Consider the following 23,592-nt stretch of genomic DNA (forward strand, 5'->3'; position numbering starts at 1 on the left):
TCCAGATTGTAAAGTTATTTTACATATAAAACAAAGTAGCCCTATTTTTGTCATGTGTTGGAGTGTTTTTCTTATTATTTGTATTTTATCTGTTTGTGATATTTTTTCCATATAGATATGCTAAACTTTTTCCTCTTGTTTTATTATGAAAAGTATGAAGCAGAAAGTATTGAAAGAATAATGTAACTGACATCCATATACTCTTTCCTTAGAAACAACAGTTGTTAATATTTTGCCACACTGACTTTTTTTCTTCCACATATATACCTATCCCACTTGAATCATTTGAAAGTAAATTGCTGACATGACACTTTAACCCTAATGCTTCAGCATGAATCTAAGAATGAGGATATTCTCCTATGTAACCAAACTACCATTATCCTACCTAAGCCAATTAGCAGTGATTCCATGGTATCATCTACTGTACAATTTACATTCAAAATTTCATTATTTTCTTAAAGGCTAGCTTTTTTTTTTTTTTAAAGTCAGGATCCATTCAGACTTCACACTTTACATTTGATCTATCACTTTAGTATTGAGAACTATCTTCTCTTGTTTCTATAAGTATGATACTGACTTTTTAAAAACAGCTTTATTAGCAATATAGTGACATATGATAAATTATACATAAAGTATACAATTTGATTAGTTTTGATGTATATAAGTCAGTGAAGCTATCTTCACAGTCAAGAGAGTGTGGCTGGGTGCAGTGGCTCACGCCTACACTCCTAGAACTTTAGGAGGGTGAGGCCCACTGATTGCTTGAGCTCAGGAGTTCAAGACTGGTCTGGCCAACATGATGAAACCTCATCTCTACAAAAAAATGCAAAAATTAGCCAGGCCTGGTGGCATATGCCTGTAGTCCCAGCTACTTGGGAAGCTGAAGTGGGATCATCTGAGCTTGGGAAGTTGAGGCTATAGTGAGCTATGATCATGCCACTGCACTCTAGCCTGGGTGACAGAGTGAGACCCTGTCCAAAAAAAAAAAAAAATAGTAAACATATCCATCACCATACCCCTGAGATTTATTCATACCTCTGGAATATACAAATATTTGTATACTTTTCCTGGTTATAGATTTCTAGCTTGACAGTTGTTTTTTTCTTCCGGTATTTAAAAAATGTTGCACCACTGTCTTCTCACTTGCATTGTTTCTGATGAGAAATCTGCCTTTATCCTTATCTTTTTCCCTTTCTACATAGTGTGTCCTTTTTCCTGTGGCTGCTCTTGTGCGTTTGATTGTGATGCGTCTTAGTATGGTTTTCTTCATGTTTCTTGTATTGGGGTTCATACAGTTCCTTGGATGCATGGGGTTTGTAGTTTTCATCAACTTTGGAACATTTTTGGCCATTTGTTCTTCACATATTTTCTGCCCCACTTCTCTCATTTGAGGACTCTAGTTACATATGTGTTTGGGTGGTTGAAGCTGTCTCACAGCTTATTGATGCTTTCTTTATTTAAAAAAGTTTTTTTTCTCTGTGTTTTGAATAGTTTCTATTGCTGTATCTTCAAGGTTATTAATCTTTCCTTTGGTATCTACTCTTCAGTTAATCTTCTGGTATAATTTTCATCTCACATATTTTATTAGTAAATTTCATCTCAAGAAATTTAATTTGGATTGTTAAAAATATCTTTCATATTTCTACCTTTGGAATATATGGACTACAGTTATAATTTTTAATGTCCTTGTTTTCTAATTCTAACATCCGTTTCAGCTTAGGGTTGGTTTTGACTTTTTGACTTTTGAATATATACATTCCCTTGGGCTTCAGAGAGGTTCAGCTTTTGGCCTTCAGCCTCTTCATACTCATCTGGTGATTTTATTAACTTTTACAAATTTCACCTTTTAACTTTTGAGACAAATGGCTACCAGGTATATCTCTTTTTTCTCGTCCTATCGTTGAAACCTTGGTCATGGTATTTCTAATAGTCTGTTGGACGTCTTTTCAGCTCATTGACAGTTCATGGTTACCCTGGGTAAAACTGAGCCAGCTCTCCTTGATTTCTTCACATAGGTATTGGTAACGCTATTCTTTTGCTGTCATTTTGGACCTCACCCTTATTTTAGCCTATAATCCAATCCATTGTTAAATCCTTTTACTTCTGTCTTTGAAATAGTTGTTATACCTGTCTTTTTCTGTGGCTACCACACTTTATTAACTTTGACTTTGTTATGGACTGAAATTTTATGTCCCCACAAAATTTATACGTTGAATTCCTTTTTCTTTTTTGAGACACCAGAGTCTCGCTCTGTCACCCAGGCTGGAGTGCAGTGGTGCGATCTTGGCTCGCTGCATCTTCCACCCACTGTGTTCAAGCAATCCTCCTGCCTCACCCTCCTGAGTAACTAGGATTACAAGCGCATGCCACCATGCCTGGATAATTTTTGTATTTTTAGTAAAGACTAGGTTTCACCATGTTGGCCAGGTTGGTCTCAAACTCCTGACCTCAGGTGATCCACCCACTTTGGCCTCCCAAAGTGCTGGGGTTACAGGCATGAGCCACTGCGCCTGGCCAAAATTCCTAACCCTCAATATAATGATATTAGGAGCTAGGCCCTTTGGGAGGCAATTAGATCATGCGGGTAGAGCTCCTGTGAATAGGATTAGTGCCCTTATACAGAGAGACATGAGAGCTGCTTCTCTTTCTGCTCTCTACCATGTGAGGATACAGTGAAAAAATAGCCATCGGCAAACAAGGAAGTGGACCTACCAGACACTGGATCTGTTGCCACCTTCATGTTGGACTTCCTGGCCTCCAGAACTATGAGAAATAAGTGTTCGTTATTTAAGCCATTATGGTATATTTGTTATAGTAGCTCGAACTAAGGCATCTAGAGGATTACTGTCACTTTTATATTGGTCTTCTTGCCTCTAGGCTCTTTTCTTCCAAGTTCATTCATTGTACACTGCTGCCTCATTTCTGTTCCTAAAGTGTAAGTCTCATCTGTCATTTCTCTTGCCCACCGTTTCAATAACTACCTCTTGCCTACAAAATACAAGTTGTTTAGCATCCTTCCATCCTTCCACATTATGGTTGCATTTTTTTTAAATCTTAATCTCTTGCTGTTTTGTTTCTTTGTGCATTCTTTAGGAAGAATAGAGGGCAGTATCATACAGTGTTTACAAGTGGAGACTCTAGAATTAGAATGTGTGGATTTGAATCTTGGTATTACAACTTAGTAAAGTATTGGGTATTTTACTTCAACTCAGCATCAGGGTTCTCAGCTGTAAGATGGGCTTCATATATATCTTATGGTGGTAATAGGTCTGTTTATAAAGTGCTTAGTACAGTGTCTGGCGTGTAGTAAAATTGCAGTAAATATTAACTATTACTGTCATTTCTTCATGGCTCTCCTAGTTCCTTGTATATATTAATGTTCCTTTTTCTATATGGAGTTCCCCTCCTCCTTACCCTCCTATCCATTTGAAATCCTACCCCTTGTGTAATATCCAGGTCAGATGCCACATTCCTCAAGTTCCCACATCATGAATTCTCATTTTTCATCAGCATTGTGTTTTTATCCTTAACTGTCTTGTGTTAATGTTCATGTACATGGTTTATTTCTTCTTGGTTTTAAGCTTGTTAAAGGCAAGGACTGTGTCTCTTACCTTCCTTGGCATCTCTTTTGGTACATGTGATAGTTGCTTAATATTTGTTGAATTTGTGAATGAATTGTGGTTCTACCTGACCATACTTATGAATTGTTTGACCTAGAGTGAATTGCCTGTTAAATTAACTGTCTTTAAATTATAATCTTCCTAGTTTCTAATGTTTTTAGATTGCTAAATTATACCTTTTCAACCTTAACACAGTAATGCCACATTTTCTTTCTGGCTATTATTGCTAGTTTGTTTATGAGCATTAGTTAGAGTTCTCTGATGAAGTGTATTCATTCTGTTTGATATCAAAATAAAATTTCAATTTGGTGTCACTTTTCTGTCATAGAATTCCTTGCGGGCGAGAAAGATTATACCAGTGTATTAAACTTAGCGCCTGTTAAATGATGTTGCACAGAAATGACACCCACATTTAATGGAAGTGTTAGAGTCAATCATTAAGTTAAAGGAATTAAATATGCTTCTAACCCAAGAAGACCTCTAGTTCTTAAGCATTAGGGCTTCAAATAATTTGCTTTTAACAAATCTCATTCCATTCAGATTCAGTTCAGGGAAGAGCAGATTAAGTTCAGTTCAGGGGACCTGAAACTTAAAAGAGGGACTGTGATTAGTTGTTACACTACAAATTTTAAAGCTTGAGTTCTTGAAAGAAAAAAGAAAAAGAATGCTGGGAAATGAAAGAGCAAGGAGAGTTACTTCTCTCTCTCCCCTCACTAGACTGTGAGCTTTTAAAGGACAGGGACCATACATTGCTTGTGTCTATCTCTGAGCTCTGTCATAGTACTTCATGCAATGAATATTTATTGAGTGGAGTTCTAAATCTAGAAAGTGAAAAATTGCATCTAACGTTATTTCCATAGTAATGTAAAGCCTCCCCACTCTGTAACACATTACTTTGATTCATATGCCCACGGAGTAATTTCAAAAAGTCTTATATGAAAAAGAAAAGAATAAATAAAACCTGTATAGTTTTTAAGGCTTTTTTTTTTTTTTTTTAATGGCAGCCTGGTCAACATGGTGAAACCCTGTGTCTATTAAAAGGACAAAAATTAGCCAGGCGTGGTGTTGTGTGCCTGTGATCCCAGCTACTTCGGAGGCTAAGGCATGAGAATTGCTTGAACCCAATAGGCAGAGGCTTCAGTGAGCCGAGATTGCATCACTGCCCTCCAGCCTGGGTGAAAGAGCGAGACTCCGTCTCAAAAAATAAATAAATAAATAAAGATAAAATAAGGAAGTGTCTCTTTTCTGAAATTTCAGAGTTGTTAGACCAAGGTCCTGATACTGTTACACTTGCCATTTAAAGCCTATGGAGGTATCTCCCCTTTCTCCCCCAGGACCACCTTTGTAAACTGGTGATTCCGTTCTCCTGGGTTTAACATCTTTTTGAGTTTTGTTTGTTTGTTTGTTTGTATCATTGGAGGGGATGATTTCTGTAACTGTGGGAGTGGGAAGGTAAAAAGCTTTTCCATTCTTGGAGCTGTTCCAAGACATAGGTCTTATTGAATACTTTCTGTCTTTTATACACATTATTAAGGGAGATAATATGGAATACTTCACATTATAAGTAAATTACATGTTAGGTGTTTTATAAATGATAACATTAGCTTATTAAAAATGGTAAAAGAATGTTATACAGGTACAAAACAGGAAAAATGCTTAAAATTTTGTGAATATGCCCCAGAAAACTAAATAATTAGAAGTTAGTCTGCCTGCACATTATTGATAACTTTAAATGTGGTTAGGTCCATTAGTTTAAAATTTGCCTTTTAAAAGTTAGTGGGTTTTTTTTAAATAAATGTATTATTATTTTGTTTATTTTTGAGATGGGATCTCACTGTGTTGCCTAGGCTGTTAAAACTCCTGGGCTCAAGCAGTCCTCCTGCCTCAGCCTCCCAAGTAGCTGGGATTATAGGTGTGCACCACTGCACCTGGTTCCTAAAAGTTTCTTTTATTAAAAAAAAATCTAACAATTGACTTGCTAATATTAAATGAATGTTTACAATAAAAAATGTTATTTGCCCCTATTGAAAATAATGTATTGAAATCAGTGTGTTCTAGGTCAGTGGCTTCAAAGACTCCAGTTGGATTCATTGGACTGGGCAACATGGGGAATCCAATGGCAAAAAATCTCATGAAACATGGCTATCCACTTATTATTTATGATGTGTTCCCTGATGCCTGCAAAGAGTTTCAAGATGCAGGTGAACAGGTAAGACCTTTTCTTTAGATTTGTTTTAGATTTTGAGGATTAAGTAGGTGACAGCTTCTTAGAAGTATACCCAATGGAGTTGTAAACCTAATTCAGTGTTAATTTTATATGTATGTAAACATTCATCCAACATCCAGATTTGCAGTAAAAGAGAGTTCTCATCAGACATTCAGGGGTATCTATTCTTTGGCAGGTGACTTGGAACATTTTGCACGTTTTTTCGGAGGGCCTTGTTTTAGTTCGGTATCAGTTTTCTCAGATAGTAACTTTACTGATTGTGCTGTTAAAGTAGTTAGTTTGGTGGAAATAACCTCCTGTGTTATTAAAAGCACAATTGTCTTTAAAACAAGAGTAGGCTTAGAGATACAAAGCTTAGTTTGAGTTCCAGCTCAGATACATGGTTTCTTTTTTTTTTTTTTTTTTTTTTTTTGAGATAGAGTCTCGCTCTGTCACCCAGGCTGGAGTGCAGTGGCGCGATCTTGGCTCACTGCAAGCTCGGCCTCCTGGGTTCAGGCCATTCTCCTGCCTCAGCCTCCCGAGTAGCTGGGACTACAGGCGCCTGCAACCGCGCCCGGCTAATTTTTTTTTGTATTTTTAGTAGAGACGGGGTTTCACTGTGTTAGTCAGGATGGTCTCGATCTCCTGACCTCATTATCTGCCCGCCTCGGCCTCCCAAAGTGCTGGGATTACCGGCGTGAGCCACCGCGCCCAGCTGTTACATGCTTTCTTACTGGGGGCAAGTTACATCACTTCTGCTGATTTCCTCATTCTTAAAATGTGAACGATGACAACCTATGCCATTAGGTTGTGAAGCTCAAATGAGAGAATGTATGTGAACATACTTTGAAAACATCATATGGCAGCACTTTGTGAATAATTATTAGTTATTGGCCATAAACCAGGAGACAGCCTAAAAACACTATGTCCTATAATGAAGAGTTGAGTTATAGTGGATCTCTAGTGTTTTGTTTTTAGGCTATCATTCACGTTTAAAGAATTTTGGTACTAGAGTTTATCATGTTGGATGATAGCATCTGCTGGTTAAGTCTTGAGTTGTCTGGATTTGTTACACTTTATCAATAACTCAAACTACAGGAGACCATGTATCAGTATCTGAATATAGAGTTTGTTTTTTCTAGATATGAGGGAAATTATTCTTGGTCAAGTTGTAGAGTGGTAACTGAGGATAGTGTGTGATCCCAGAACAGAGAATACTAAAAAATTCCTGAGAAAAAGGTGAGAGAAAAAAATTAAACAGCCAACTTCTAGATAATAGACTTGAAAGTAAATACTGAAAAATGCTATACCTAGTTACAGAACGGCTTTAGGTAACTTAGAGGCCATTTTCAGAACTATATATCTGAATCTTTTTCTTTTCCATGATTTTTGTGCCATATGGAAATTGCAGCAGTATATAGTGTGAGGATGGAAGTATGACTTTGGAACTTTTCAGGGTAGTGTTGTGGCTGCTTCTGCGTGTTCAGTCTCTGAATACGGATACTATACTCCCAGTACAGCAGGCTTATAGGCTTAATTCATGTAGGGACTTGGTAGTCTTGTTGGAGAGATTTGATCAGTTGTATAGTAGAGAATCTGGGAAAGGTGGCCTTTTACCATCTTCAGAGATGGTGAGCATTTCAAGTTGATATTCAGTCTGAGATGAACCAGTTAGTAGTTATTTTGAGGAGATGGTTATTACTTTTTGTGTTAACACATCTATTTGGTATTGCCATTTTACAGTGGTTTATCTGTTAGTAAGAGTAACAAGGGTACTTGATCTCTAAACAGAGGAAATATCTTCAATTAAATACAGAATTTAACCAAAGAGTGGGGTAGGAATCGAATGGGGACTATTACCCTAGACTGGCAAAGCAGAAGCTTGTGACCTTTTATGTTGTTACTGACACAGGTACTCTTCCCTCTATGCCTGTAGCACTTCCAGCTTGTATGTGGAACAACTGTAATGATCATCACTGCTTTGTGAATCTCTCCTGCTTTTTCCCAGAATTCTAGAGCTTTCTGATGCTCTGCCTGAATTACCTCATACTCTGAAGTTACCAGGCTTACCTCTGTTTCCCAACAAGTTTCTTATTTCTGTAGTGTTGCTAATTTTAGGTAGGTGTGAAGGAAGGCTGCCTTAAGAATAAAGCTTATCCCTGCATGAAGGAGATATTTATATTTTGAAAGTGAGAGAAAAGAATCTAATACAGTATTTAGTGAGCACCTACTATGTGTCAGGTCTTTTGCTAAATATTTTGTATATATTATCTCATTTTATCTTTGCAACAGAAGTGTTATCAAGAAACCGATGTTTGGAGAAGCTAAATAATATCCCTAACGTTATATAGTGGTTCTTATTGTCTGCAGTTTCACTTTCTACAATTTCAGTTACCTATGGTCAAATGTGGTCTGAAAATGTTAAGTACACAATTCAAGAAATAAACAATTTATAAGTTTTAAATTACATGCCGTTCTGAGTAGCATGATGAAATCTTGTGCTGTCCTGCTCTGTCCCAACCTGGATGTGAATCATCCCTTTGTCCAGCATCTCCATGCTGTAGACACTCCCTGGCCCATTAGTCACTTACTAGCCGCCTCAGTGATCAGCTGTTGTGATATTGCAGTGTTTATTTTCAGGTAACCCTTATTTTATTTCATAATGGTCCAAAGCTCAAGAGTAGTGATGCTTGCATATTGTTATAATTGTTCTATTTTATTGTTGTTGTTAATTTCTTACTGTGACTAATTTGTAAATTAAACTTTATCATAGGAGTGTATATATAAAGAAAAACTGGCTGGGCGCTGTGTCTTGTGCCTATAATCCCAGCATTTTGGGAGGCCAAGGCGGGCGGATCACTTGAGGCCAGGAGTTCAAGACCAGCCTGGCCGACGTGGCGAAACCCCGGCTCTACTAAAAATACAAAAATTAGCCAGGCGTGATGGCATGTGTCTGTGGCTTCAGCTACTTGGGAGGCTGAGACATGAGAATCGCTTGAGCCCGGGAGGTGGAGGTTGCAATGAGCCGAGATTGCACCACTGCAGTCCAGCCTGGATGACAGAGGGAGACTCTGTCTCAAAAAAAAAAGAAAAAAAAAGCTGGGCGTGGTTGTGTGTGCCTGTAGTCCCAGCTACTTGGGAGGCTGAGGTGGGAGGGTTACTTGAGCCTAGGAGGTTGAGGCTGCAGTGAGCTGTGTGCTCCAGCCTGGGTGATGGAGTGAGACCTTGCCTTAAAAAGAAAAAAAAAAAACAACAAAAAACGGAAAACATAGTCTATATAAACATATAGATTATGTTATAGGATTTGGTACTGTCTCTGGTTTCAGGCATCCACTGGGAGTCTTGGAATGTATACCTCTCAGAGGAGGGGTTAACACTGTGCAGTGAATGAATAGCAAGAGCCAGTGTCTAAACAAAGGTCTTTGACTTCAGAGTTTTGGTTCTTTTTGAAATTAATGTGAAAGAGATTTTTGAGTGTGTGTATGTGACATCTCTGTTGATGATTCTGAAATGTAGCTACCTGTTAACCTATTTATAAACTAGATTGCTGGAAAATAAAGTGCCTAGATCAGTCAAGCCACTGATCATTTGTCTCCCTTGCCTTCTCTTGTGTGGTTCTGTACCCATGGAGTTACAATTTAATAATAATTATCTATTGTTTCGGTTGTTTAGTGGGTTGAATAGTGGCCTACCTCCCCAACCCCCAAAGATGTCATATAAAATTGTTAGGAGAAAACACAGAGGTAAATCTTTATGACTTTGGATTTGGCAAAGGATTCTTAGATATGACACCAAGAGCATGAGCAACAAAATGACAAATAGGTAAATTGGACTTTATCAAAATTAAAAACTTGTGCTCCAGAGAACACCATCAATAAAGTGAAAAACAATTCACAGAATGGGATAAAAATATTTGCAAATCATATATCTGATAAGGAATTTGTATCTAGAATGTATGAAGAAGTCTTACAATGCCAACATAAGACAAGTAACTCAATTAAATGGGCAAAGGATTTTAATAGACATTTCTCCCAGGAAGAGATATGAATGGCCAGTAAACATGTGAAAAGATGCTCAACATCATTAGGCATTGTAGAAACATAATCAGAACAGCCGGGTGAGGTGGCTTATGCCTGTAATCCCAACAGTTTGGGAGGCTGGGGCAGGTGGATCCCTTGAGATCAGGAGTTCAAGACCAGCCTGGCCAACATGGTGAAACCCCGTCTTTACTAAAAATGCAAAAAAAATTAGCTGAGCATGGTGGTGCACACCTGTAATACCAGCTACTCAGGAGGCTGAGGTGGGAGAATTGCTTGAACCCAGGAGGTGGAGGTTGCAGTGAGCCGAGATTGCCACCACTGCACTCCAGCCTGGGCAACAGAGTAAGACTCTGTCTCAAAAAAAAAAAAAAAAAAAGTAATCAAAACCATGAGACACACCCACTAGAATCTATATTAAAAAGTTAGATAACAAAATGTGTTTGTGAGGTTGTAGAAAAATTGGAGCCCTCATACACTGCTAGTGGAAATGTAAAATGGTACAGCCACTTTGGGAAAGAGTTTGGGAGTTCCTCAAACAATTAAACATTAGAATTATGCCATGACCCAGCAATTTCACACCTAACTATATACCCAAGAGAAATAAAAAATTTGTGTCCACTTGGAAACGTGTATTTAGCAACATTATTCATAATCACGAAAAAGTGGAAACAACTCAAAAATCTGTCAGTGGATAGAATGTCCAAACAAAATGTGTTATATCCATACAATGGTGATTATTCAGTAATAAAAAGAAATGAAGTACTAATATTTGCTGCAGCATTGATAAACCTTGAAAGCATGCTGCATAAAGGAAGCCAGTCACCAAAGACCAAATACTATAGACTTTTCCTGAAAGTCCAGAATGAGGAAGTCTATATAGAGACACAAAGTAGATTAGTGGTTGCTTAGCGCTGGGGAAGTGGGAAAGTTGGGCATAGAGGAATGATAGCTAATGCATATAAGATTTCTGGTTTTTTTTTTTTTTTTTTTTTTAAATGGAGTCTCACTCTGTCACCAGGCTGGAGTGCAGTGGTGCGATCTTGGCCTACTGCAACTTCCACCTCCTGGGTTTGAGTGATTCTTCTGCCTCAGCTTCCCAAGTACCTGTGATTACAGGCACGTGCTACCACGCCCAGCTAATTTTTTTTTTTTTTTTTTTTTTTTGAGATAGAGTCTTGCTCTGTCGCTCAGGCTGGAGTGCAGTGGCGCAATCTTGGCTCACTGCAACCTCCGCCTCCTGGGTTCAAGCAGTTCTCCTGTCTCAGACTCCTGAGTAGCTGGGATTACAGGCACATGTCACCATGCCTGTCCAATTTTTGTATTTTTAGTAGAGATGGAGTTTCAAAATACTGGGTAGACTGGTCTCGAACTCCTGACCTCAGGTGATCCACCCCCCTTGGCCTCCCAAAGTGCTGAGATTATAGGTGTGAGCCACCGCACCCGGCCAATTTTTTGTATTTTTAGTAGAGACGGGGTTTCACCATGTTGGCCAGGATGGTCTCGATCTCTTGACCTCGTGATCTGCCCACCTCGGCCTCCCAAAGTGCTGGGATTACAGGCGTGAGCCACCATGCCTGGCCAGGTTTTTTCTTGAAAAGATTCTAAAATTGTCATCATGGTTGCATATATCTGTGAATATGATAACAGGGCCTTTGGTACACTTTAAATGGGTGAATTTTGTGCAAATTATATGTCAGTGAAGCTATTAAAAAAGATATATTCAAGTTCTAACTCCTAGTACCTGTGAATGTGACCTTTTTGGAAACAGGGTCTTTGACGATCTAAAGTTAAGATGAGATCATCATGGATTTAGGGTGGACCCTAAAGCTAATGGCAAGTGTCCTTACCAGAGACAGAAAAGAAGACACAGAGACGCAGAGGGGAAGGCCATGTGAAGATGGAGGCAGACATTAGAGTTATGCTCCTGCCAGCCAAGGCATATCAGGAGCCATCAGAAGCTGGAAAAGGCAAAGATGGATCCTCCCTTTGAGCCTTTGTGGGGAGTGTGTCTCTCTTGACACCTTGATTTCAGACTTCTGGCCTCCAGAGCTGTGAGAGTAAATTTCTGTTGTTTTAAGCGACTGTGCTTGTGGTAACTTGTTGCAGCAGCCGTGGAAAACTAATGCAGCAAACACTGGGAATCTACAAAATGTGTAGGTTTTGAATCTTTCTTTACCACTTAGTATCTGTGCAATCTTGGGCAAGTTTTTCAGTGTCTCTATATGCTTGTTTCCACATGTATGAAGGATAATCATACTGTTTTCATAGAGTTGTTATAGGGATTAAGTGAGTTAATTATGCATGGAGCTTAAAGTAGCATTTGGCACATATTAATCACTATATGTTAATGTTAACTATAAATTAGTTTCTGTATGCCTTAGTTTCACCTCTGCTGTACACAGCTGTTCCTCGTCTCATGCTGTCCATTCAACTGGTAGTATCAGATATTCTCCTTTTTTGTGAAGAAAAGTTACTTTTTATTGCTCTAATCACTATGGGTTAAGGCTACTGTAGACTACCTTAGCAAAACGGGATAGGACCTTCATTAAGTCACTTATTTAACAGATGTTTCTCGAGAACTTTCTATGTGCCGGGCACTGGGAATATAGCTCAGAAGAAGATAGTCACAGTCCTTGCCTTTAGGGACCAATAGGCGGTGTTAGATTATCAAATTACACAAATATGTGATTCCAAACTGTGATAAGTCTAAAGAAAAAGTAAAAGGTCACATTAGTTTTTAATAAAATGTGTTACGTTAGGTGAGAGGGTGGTTAGGGGAATTCTCTCTAAAGACTAGACATTTAGGCAGACAGCAAAAGAATAAGTAGGATTTATCCAGATTAAGAATGAGGACAAAGGAGCAATTTCCTCAAAAAGTGGAGCCTCAGTTTTTGCTGAAGACTTTTACTTTAGGTCAACAGAGATAGCTTGAGTAACTACCAAATGTCTAGTAGTTTACCTAATGCTGTTGGGGAATAAAACAGGTTGAATTGGAGGTGACAAGGTGTTGGATATGTCTTAGGTGGCAAGACCAACTAATACTGCAAGGAACTTCCTATTGTAATTTGACTATAATTAAGTGCTAAGGCAATTTTTGAGGAAGAAAAAAATAAGCAACTCTTAAGGTTCATTTCATTTCTGATAGGGAATTACAGGAAGATTTTATATAATCTTTACTCACCCAACAAAGATTGTATTATCTTTGTAGTCTGAAATGAAAGTCATGAAGGACAAGGTCTCCAAGATTCCTGCATAAAAATTTGAGGGTTCCAGGACACCGACTCCGTTACTGGGTTTTCCTTTTTCTTCTTCCTTGCAATATGTCACTGGGTGTGAAGAAGGAATGAACGTGGGCTCTGGGTTGGTGCTCATCCCAGATGAGTGAATAGCGAAGACAGCTTCTTGTGTACAGTTGCCCCTCCTCCCCCAATACACAGTGGGGAAAATTCTGTGTGTGGTTCACACTGAGGCAGGAAGCCTGGAGGACAGAATCTTCTTGCCTCTCTTCCTCACATCTCTCATTCTCTTAAGCATCTTGACTCTAAGAGGTCCTCTGAGTATTGATTTTAACAGCAGTGGAAGGTAGGACAATGTAAAATTCAGATGAATGAAGTGAGAAAGGTAAAGGGTGAAAAAGCTTTGGTCCTGAGGGCAACAGAAAACGAAAGCATTTGTTGATAAATGATATATGTTGGCAGCTTAGAGAATGTTTTGAACAGTGGCCATGTCATCAGAACAAGTGTGATTTCCTAAGAGCACTACTTTAAAAGCTAATATTAATTTGGATGAATACGTTCTGATATATTAAAATGTCAACATTCTTATTTCATAGCTATGTTTAGTTTTTTAAAATGTTGGATAAAAGAAAAAATGAATTTCATTCTATTACTATAAGGCCAAGACACAACTTGGGATGAGATGGAAAAGTACGTGTGAAATCTTGAAACTTTTTGCCACAGTAGTGCCCTGAAGGGTTTAAAGGTTAAAAAATTCGGGGTATATTTGAGTTGACTCATACATTTTTAAGGACAAGTGTCCATTTCCTCCCTCTATGTTACTATATCAAGTCAAGCTGATGAAGTGAGAGCCAAAGAAAACAAGCCCATCCCCCAACACCCCACCAAGATTGCAGAAATGCTGGTTAGTTGATTTCTAATGTCAACTGTTCTTTCAGTGAGAGATTTGCAGGGAAGAAAATCAGATGTTGTTTTGAAGAAGTGCTTTTCTTTTTTTGAAAGCAAAAACTGAGAATTTATTGTTTCATGTATTGGAAGAGTTGGGGAGTGGCCTGACCTCTGGCAGAGCTGAATTTAGTGACATAGATGTAGCCAGATTCTTTTATTTTCTCTTTGCCTCTTGAGTCTGCTTTTCTCCATCAGGCTCCTGTCTCCCTTCAAGGTGCAAGATGGCCACCTGCAGTTCCAGGTGAAGAAGTGTTTTAGAATATTATGACCCTGGAGGCTTTTCTTCAAGCTTTAGTAAAACCGTAGTCATGCACCTCATAAGGATGTTTTGGTCATGGACTGCATACATAAAGGTAGTCCCATAGGATTATAATAGAGTATTTTTACTGTACCTTTTGTATGTATAGATCATTAAATGTACAAATTCTTACATTATGTTACAGTTGCCTACAGTATTCAGTACATTAACGTTGCTGTACAGGTTTGTAGCCTAGAAGAAATACACTACACCATGAAGGTCTGTAAGTGCCCTCTCTGATGTTTGCACAACATGAAATAGCCTAATAACTGTCAACCTTATTAAAATAATGATTCAGAAACTGTGATTAGATATAGAGTTTATTCAGGCCCAAAAGGTGGAAAATTGCCACCTGGAAGCATAAATTCAAGTTGCCTTGAATACATACGATTAGCAGATGTTACAAGTGATTTTGTTTGTTCATTTCTTTTGAGACAGGGTCTCTCTTTGTCACCCAGGCTGGAATGCAGTGGTGGGATCATGGCTCACTGCAGCCTCAACCTCCCAGGCTCAAGTGATCCTCCCGCCCCTGCCTCCCAAGCAGTTGGGACCACAGGCGTGCACCACCATGCCCAGCCAATTTTTGTGTTTTTGTAGAGACAGGGTTTTGCTTTGTTGCCCAGGCTGGGCTTGAACTCCTGGGCTTAAGTGATCAGCCCGCCTTGGCCTCCCAAAGTGTTGGGATCACAGGTGTGAGCCATTGCATCTGGCCCCAGGTGGGTTTTTAAGGAAAAAAGAAGAGGCAGTTCCTAAGTTGTTTACCAAGAGTTTACGTTAACATAAATTATTAATTGGCTGTACATTGTTCTTTGTATTCCAAATTCTAGGAATATGACAATAATAAGTGAGGCAGCTAGTCAGGAACAAAAATGCCTTTAAGCAATTGCCACTGGGCACGGAGGGTGGCGGTGATCAAAGTCCTATGCTCACGTCTCTCTGGGCCTGATAAATTTTGTAAACCTCACATGGCTCAGACTGCTCCAAGTTATTTTTCTTTTCTCACAACACATTTCTCAGAATGTATCTCTTTTGCTTGACTGTACGTGGATTATTAGGGAAATAAAAACTTTGATAAGTTTAATATGTTTTACATGACTACTTAATAGCTTGTTTATGCCTTTAAGTGTTAACCTATTCTGATAGGGCATTTATAATTGGTTGAACTTGTTATTTGTGGTCATTTTCATAAAATATGTGGACATTTCCTTATCCCTTTATGTTTTTTTTAATTTAAAAACAAAATCAGAGGGAAGTTTTTATTATATAAGCATTTATTAAAATAAGTTGGGCAGAATGATGGACTCAGAAAATGAGTGTGTTTGTAGGGCAGCCTCCAAGGCCCACAGGAAGCTTGCCATTGATGATGTTTTTTAACTTTTAGGTTCAGGGGTAATGTGCAGGTTTGTTATATAGGTAAATTGCATGTCACAGGAGTTTGGTGTACAGATTATTTTGCCACCCAGGTAATAAGCATAGTACCTGGCAGGTAGTTTTTTGATCTTCACCCTTCCTCCCTCCCTCTATCCTCAGGTAGTCCCAAGTGTCTGTTGTTCCTTTCTTTGTGTCCATGTGTACTCAGTGTTTTGCTCTCACTTATAAGTGAGAACATGTGGTATTTGGTTTCTTTCCCTGGATTAGTTTGCTTAGGATAATGGCCTCCAGCTCTATCCATTTTGCGGTAAAGGCCATGATCTCATTGTTTTTTATGTCTGCGTAGTATTTCATGGTGTATATGTACATTTTCTTTATTCAGTCTACCATTGATGGGCATTTAGGTTGATTCCATGTCTTTGCTATTGTGAATAGTGCTATGACGAACATACAGGTGCATGTGTCTTTATGGTGAACTGTTTATATTCCTTTGGGTATGTACCCAATAATGGGATTGCTGGGTTGAATGGTAATTCTGCTTTGAGTTCTTTGAGAAATCACCACACTGCTTCCACAGTAACTCATCTAATTTGCATTCCCACCAGCAGTGTATAAATGTTCCTTTTTCTCTGCAACCTTGCCAGCATCTGTTATTTTTTGACTTTTTAATAACAGCCATTCTGACTGGTGTGATATCGTATCTCATTGTGGTTTTGATTTGCATTTCACTAATGATTAGTGATGTTCAGCATTTTTTCATATGCTTGTTGACTGTGTGTATGTCTTTTTTTGGAAAGTGTCTGTTCATGTCCTTTGCCTACTCTTTAATGCAGTTGTTTGGTTTTTGCTTGTTGATTTAAGTTCCCTATAGATTCTGGGTGGTAGACCTTTGTGGGATGCATAGTTTGCAAACATTTTCTGCCATTAGGTAGGTTGTCTGTTTCCTTTTTGTTGATAGTTCCTTTTGCTGTGCAGAAGCTCTTTAGTTTAATTAGGTCCCATTTGTCAATTTTTGTTTTTGTTGCAATTGCTTTTGGTATCTTTGTCTTGAAATCTTTTCCAGGTCCTATGTCTAGAAACAGTATTTCCTAGGTTATCTTCCAGGGTTTTTATAGCTTTAGGTTTTACATTTAAGTCTTTAATCCACCTTGAGTTGAATTTTGAGTATGGTATAAGGAGGGGTCCAGTTTCAGTTTTTTGCATATGGCTAGCCAGTTATTCCAGCACCATTTATTGAATAGGGAGTCCTTTCCTTATTGCTTGTTTTTTTTTTTTTTTTTTTGACTTTGCCAAAGATCAGATGGGTATAGGTGTGCAGCATTTTTTCTGGACTCTATTCTGTTCCGTTGGTCTGTGTGCCTGTTTTGTTCCAGTACCATGCTATTTTGGTTACTGTAGCCCTGTAGAAAAGTTTGAGTTTGAAGTTGGGTAACATGATGCCTCCAGCTTTGTTCTTTTTGCTTAGGATTGCCTTGACTATTTGAGCTCCTTTTTTGGTTCCATATAAATTTTAAAATAGTTTTTTTCTAATTCTGTGAAGAATGTCATTGGTAGTTTGATAGGAATAGCACTGAATCTATAAATTGCTTTGGGCAATATGGCCATTTTAACAAAATTGATTATTCCTATCCATGAGCATGGAATATTTTTCCATTTGTTTGTGTCATCTCTGATTTCTTTGAGTAGTATTTTGTAATTCTTTTTATAGAGATCTTTCACCTCTCTGGTTAGCTGTATTCCTGTGTTTTATTCTTTTTGTGGCTATTGTGAATGGGATTGTGTTCTTGATTTGGCTCTTGGCTTGACTTGTTGGTATATAGGAATGTTAGTTATTTTTGCATATTGATTTTGTGTCTTGGGACTTCGCTGAAGTTGTTTATCAGCTTAAGGAGATTTGGGCTGAGAGTATGGGGTTTTCTAGATATAGGGTCATGTCTGCAAACAGGGATAGGTTGACTTCCTGTCTTCATATTTGAGCGCCTTTTATTTCTTGCCTGATTGCTCTGGCCAGGACTTAAGTACTATGTTGAATAGGAGTGATGAGGTAGGGCATCCTTGTCTGGTTCCGGTTTTCAAGAAGAGTGCTTCTACCTTTTGCCTATTCAGTATGATGTTGGCTGTGGGTTTGTCATAGCTTATCCCTTTATTATATTCGTGTTTCTATTGGAAACAGATGCATCATTTCAACTTTTAACATCTTTTTAAAAAATGTAACTGATAATAATTATCAGATCTTAATATTTTAGAAATTTTGAATCAATAAATCGTGAATGTAGTGATTTAAAAACATAAACCCCGGAACCAAACTGTCTAGGCTCAAATCTCAGCTCTGCCATTTGCTAGCTGTGTGACTTCAGATTACTTAACCTTTCTCTGCTTAAATTTCTTATTCTTATATAAAATGGGGATGATAAGAGTACCTTTCTCTTAGCCCAAAAGAACCTGGCACATAGAAAGTACCACAACTGCTGCTGCTACTACTATTACTGCTGCTGCTGCTGTTATTGTATCTATGCCATATTTCTCCAAAATCTTTATTCTCCAACACACCCCAAACACCGCTGTCTCAGCTGCATTATTGAGTCCAGAATATGTTGAAAGAGAATCATAGATGTATTTTCATTCTTGATTATAGCCAAAAGGCCGAGAAGTGATATGTAGACATATTTCTAAATGAAAGAATGAAGATACAAATTAAAACCAAACTAGGAGGTAAAGTGATTTGACAGCATTCCTGTTTAAGAGTCTACTCTGCACTGCCCCTTCTGACCCACCTTTATTTTGCGGAAGATACTGGTTTTTCTTTTTAACTTAAGCCTTAGCATCAAGGACATGTGACTTGTGCTTCATTTTCATTGTCTAGGATTTTCCTTGGAGATGCTGCTGATCTATGCCAAAAGTCTGGGATGTATGCACCACTTCTGTGTGAGTTTCTTCTGATTGAACTAGGCTTAATTAGATTCTCTTTTCTTTTGTTTCTCTTTAAAAACTTGGAAACCATTTTGTTGTTCCTGAGTTGTAAGGCTGAACATGTTTGCTTAAGTAAATCTCTTGGGATCTAATCTGGCATCCACTCAGGTCTTGTTAAATGAGAACTTTAAAAGCCTCTTGCTGAGTGGGCTCCATCATTGTTGACCAAATGTTTCAAGATGTAGGCACAAAGCGCTTTTGTCAGTTTTTCAAGTGTAGTGTAATTTTGAAGTCATTGTGCTTTTCTACTTTTAAAGTATTTAAAAAGTATGTTTAAAGAGTACTTTAAAGATTAAAAAACACAGGAGTGGCAAGTTTAACAAGATCACGTTCTTCTTGTTTCTTTATAAATTTCTGTTACCCATCTGGTTTACTTGGAAGCAATGCTGAACTTGACTTATGTGACTGTTTTATCTAGAAGAGGCAGCAAGATTTTTCTCTTCATGTAAAGCAACTAGGTAACATTTGTCTTCTTCCAATGGATATGTAAAAAGGGGATGTAGTCCCTTCAGATTACTCTTGGCTCTTCACCCCCCTCCTCATGTTGCAAAGCAGATTTTTGTTATTAAACAGATTTTTAATTTATTTCAGCAGATTTTTAATTTATTCAGTCCTCTGCTCTTTATATTACACACCCACCATTGATGCATACTGGCATACAGATAAATCAAAGTCTAATTCAGAGAAATTGGCTGCAAGAATTCTTAAAGACTATATTGTGGTTTACACAGAAACCAATTTCCTGTAGTCAAAATTTAGATAATAGAAGAGTAGAATTATCTTAATTCATAATAGTATAAGTATGAGGCAGTTGGAATTAGCAGGAGATCTGTCTGGGGCAGCCTTGACAATCAGAGCAGAGCCATGTCCCAGAGTCAGCCAGGCCAATGACCATCCCCATTTATGGAGGTGTTGAAAACCTGCACGGTGAAAGTCCTGCAAATGCTGTGCATTGTGCTGAATCATTGCACGTGCTTCCAGTCCCCTCAGCCCTTTTTCATGGGAACCATACTTTCTTAGAACTTGAGATTACTAAATATGAAAAATATCTCTAAGTTTCCTTTTTGCTTTGGAGATAGGAACCCTGAGAGATAACCCAAATCACTGTTTTTATTTTATAGATTTGGAAGCTGAAGCTGGAGATGTTCCATAGTTTACACAAAATCACCCATGATTTCTTGGCTGAGCTGCAACTAAACCCGGGTCTCTGGCTTCCCAAATTAGTGTTCCTTTCACTGATCCATGCTGTCTTTGCTTATCCATTCAATTAGCAAATGTAATTGAAGGACTCTAATTAGTTTGGCTTCTAAAGGCTTTTGTAGTTGATGTCAGACTGGCAACAAGGTTGTTTTTTTTTTCCTCCCAGCTTTTGAGTTGTGGCCAGATTTTGTCAGTCAATTATTTCAAGGTCTTGAAGTCATCACATGGATGGTGAGATTATTTGAATGTCTGTTTATCTGTCTAATAAACATGCCTTTGTAGTACAAATTAGAGACTGTTAGGATGTACCAAATATATATATATATATATATACACACACACACAAACACACACACACACACAGAGAGTGTGTGTTATTAGATATAGAGCAGTTGTGGCCAGTACAGTTGTGACATTCCAGCTATCACTACTGTTGTGTGTTTTTTCTGGGCCTGTGAGCTTTGACACTACTTTCCTATATAATTGAGGGGTTAGCAGTATTCTGGCAATGCAACCATCTCAAGAAGCAGATGCTAGGGATGCAGGGGGCTGATTGGCCACCCCATGCAGTTGGCAAGTGCCTGAATTGGCACTGCCAGTTCATGGGATTAAGAAACTTGGAGGTGTGAAACATCCTTAGACCTGTGAGCTAATTGTTGGTGCCCTTCAGGACCCCTCTAAAGGAGTTACGTAGATGGAATTTAATTTCTTTCAGTGGGAGAGAACTCAATTCCTAAGAAGGAGTTGAAATTAACTTAGACCTCAGGTCTTAACTGATGTCCCTTAAAGGTCTAGAAGGATGGAGCTGCAATAGAAGTATGCCATTGTTTTGCATTGTGTTTATTAGAGTAGGATGAACAAATGGGACTAAGTAACATTTTTGGTATAGTGTAGGAGTAGAGAAGTATGACTACTACACAACTTTTTTTTTCTTATTTCACTGAGCTCTATTTTTCTTGAGTAAACTTGAACTGTTTACCAGGAAATAGTTGCCTCTTCTAGAGTCTCAGTATTTATGAAGGTGTAGGAAAGGTTTTCATGCAACTTAAGCGCTTATTTCTTTGTAATTTGATGGAAAATTTTTTAATTTTTAGAATTATTTGTAGCAAATCCTCATTATACATCAAAATATACAGGTTGAATGTATCTCATTGTAGATTATAAAATGCTGCAGTGTCTTTAGAGTGAAACATTAAAAGAGAATATCTTTTTTTGTTTGTTTTAGGGTCTGAGATATTTTATAATACCATTTCCTACCTTATTAATACGCAATATGCCAGGATACTTGATTTACTGACATTTTAAAGAGTGACTTATGAAACTGCTTTTTGTTAAAGCTACATTTGTCCTGAATTTGATTTAGAAGCTGATAGTCTCTTGTGGAAAATTGAAATGTAATTACTTCTAGCTCTTAATATTTAGATTACACACTCTGTTTGGCTTCCTATTCTTTTACTTTCATCAAATGCACATAAAATATAAAAAGAAAATGTGTAAACTTCTACCACATGAAAAGCAGAGGCATTCCTATTTGTAAGATGCTTACATGTCACTTCATATTTTCTAGTAGAAATACATGTTTCTACATGCATAATGTATGTAGAAATATGTCAGTTTTTACATATGTAACTCATTCTGGAGAGAAATCCTTAATAATCTGCCTGATCGTCTTTTGTCTTTTTTTAGCGAAGAGAAAAAAAGCTTTGCAGAAGATGTTGTGACAGGTGGGATGCCGGATTTCTTTCTTTTTTTTTTTTTTTTTTTTTTTTTAAGAGACAGGTCTCACTCTGTTGCCCAGGCAGGCTGGAGTACGGTGGCGTGATCATAGCTCACTGTAACCTCCAATGCCTGGGCTTAAGTTATCCTTCCATCTTAGCCTCCCAAGTAGCTAGGACTACTGGTGCACACCACTACACCCAGCTAATTTTTCTATTTTTTGGTAGAGATGGAGTCTCGCTGTGTTACCCAGACTGGTCTCCACCTCCTGGGTTCAGGCAATCCTCCTGCTCTGGCCTGCCAAAGTGCTGGGATTACAGGCATGAGTCATTGTGCCCAGCTGATTCTTTCTGTTAAAGGAGAGTTTGAGTCAAGGAGGGAGCTCCTGGTCTCTCCTGACCTCTTTGGTTGCCAGTTGGCTGGCCAGGTTTATCAAGGTGAATATGTAGAAAAGATCCAGAGAGTTGGTGGTGGGGGATGTGAGTAACAGTGCATCTACTCATGCATGCACCTAAACAAACAGGATAGACAGCGCAATTTTCCTTTGCAGTATGTTCGTGGTCATTATTAAAGCAGAAATGAGGGTTGAAAGAGTGCCCTGATGCTTATTCATATATCTTTATTCTGTATGTAGTTTCCACGTAGGTTTCGGTAGCTCATACTGTTAGCCTTCCTGGTGGTACTTGCAGTCATTGTAGTAAGTGTTTATGTCCTTGTCTTGACCTTTTCTTTTCTGAAACAGACTTATATTTTCTTCTTTTTTTTTGCTTGAAAATACAGACTGGAGGATGGTGGGGATTGGGACTTGAGATTTTGTTAGGGGATTTTGCTGCCCACCAAATCACTAATGAATCCAGCGTTGTTGTACTAGAATAGTTTTCTTAGTCAAAGTGTATACCAAAGATTATGCTGTTTAGGAATCCAACTTGGAAGAACCCATGAGAAGTGTGTCTGTTCCCAAGACTGCTGGATTTTGCCCTTTTACCCTCAACTCCCTTCACACTTTTAAAAATAAACGATAGATTTGATTTTACAGAAACTGCATCTGTATATGTATAATGATGTGCCTTTATTTTGGGCAGTAAGCTTTTTTTTTTTTTTTTTGGTCATTTGCAAACAAGGATTAGTCTTTATGCACTGTCACTGTTATAGGCATGCATGAAAAGTGGATCCTGTTTGTGCTCTAGAAACTGCTTACATTTTAATTTAAATAATGTGCCTTTGCAATTTTTTTTAAAGGTAGTATCTTCCCCAGCAGATGTTGCTGAAAAAGCTGACAGAATTATTACAATGCTGCCCACCAGTATCAATGCAATAGAAGCTTATTCCGGAGCAAATGGGATTCTAAAGTATGTATTTGTCACCTGTGGATATTTTCTTGTTATGATAGTTGATGAATTTCACGTGTTAGAACTATTAGGAAATTACAATTGTGTTTGTTAAACCTTTCTATACTGTTCTTATTTCATAAAGTGAATAGTGTGGTGGTTTTCTCATTGTAAAAGGCTTATTTTTTCACTGAAGTCAAGTATGTGACAATGTGTATAAAGTTTTTTGGTTCCGTTTCTTTCCTTTAACTCTTGGGTTAAACTTACCCTTTCACTGGTAACATGTTTAAGAGACTTTTAAAGCTTACATTTTAAACTGCAGCTATTAATAATATAATTTTCTTACAGCTTGTAGAAATTGAGGAAAAGGATTTTATGAAAAATATAGCCAAACATTGGAAAGAACACCATTGTTTAACATTTTGTTGTATGAAAAAAAGTTATATGTCCTGTGGGTTAGTACGTTTGTAGTAAGAACTTTGGGAAGTTGGAATTAAAGGTTAGCAGTAGCTCTTTAAGCCATTTATGTCAGAGGTTGCAAATTTTTTTATGAAAAATCAGACCTTGGCAATGACCTTGAGCAGTAGAATGTACTGCTTGAGCAGTAGGATGTAAATAACTCCCACAAACTTAGCGTAAATGGAACACGAGGCATAAAT

General features: G+C 38.0%; 1 protein-coding gene across 1 annotated transcript in view; it reads left to right on the forward strand.

Moving 5' to 3' along the window:
• The window catches only part of HIBADH (3-hydroxyisobutyrate dehydrogenase), a 136,545-nt gene that overhangs the window by 7,343 nt on the left and 105,610 nt on the right, over positions 1–23,592 (forward strand). Inside the window, exons 2-3 of the mRNA XM_055293592.2 lie at positions 5,669–5,829; positions 22,845–22,954. Of these exons, the coding sequence (XP_055149567.1) occupies positions 5,669–5,829; positions 22,845–22,954 (271 nt within the window). The remainder of the gene's footprint in view (positions 1–5,668; positions 5,830–22,844; positions 22,955–23,592) is intronic.

This window comes from Symphalangus syndactylus, chromosome 9 (assembly GCF_028878055.3).
Source record: "Symphalangus syndactylus isolate Jambi chromosome 9, NHGRI_mSymSyn1-v2.1_pri, whole genome shotgun sequence".
Taxonomy (NCBI): domain Eukaryota; kingdom Metazoa; phylum Chordata; class Mammalia; order Primates; family Hylobatidae; genus Symphalangus; species Symphalangus syndactylus.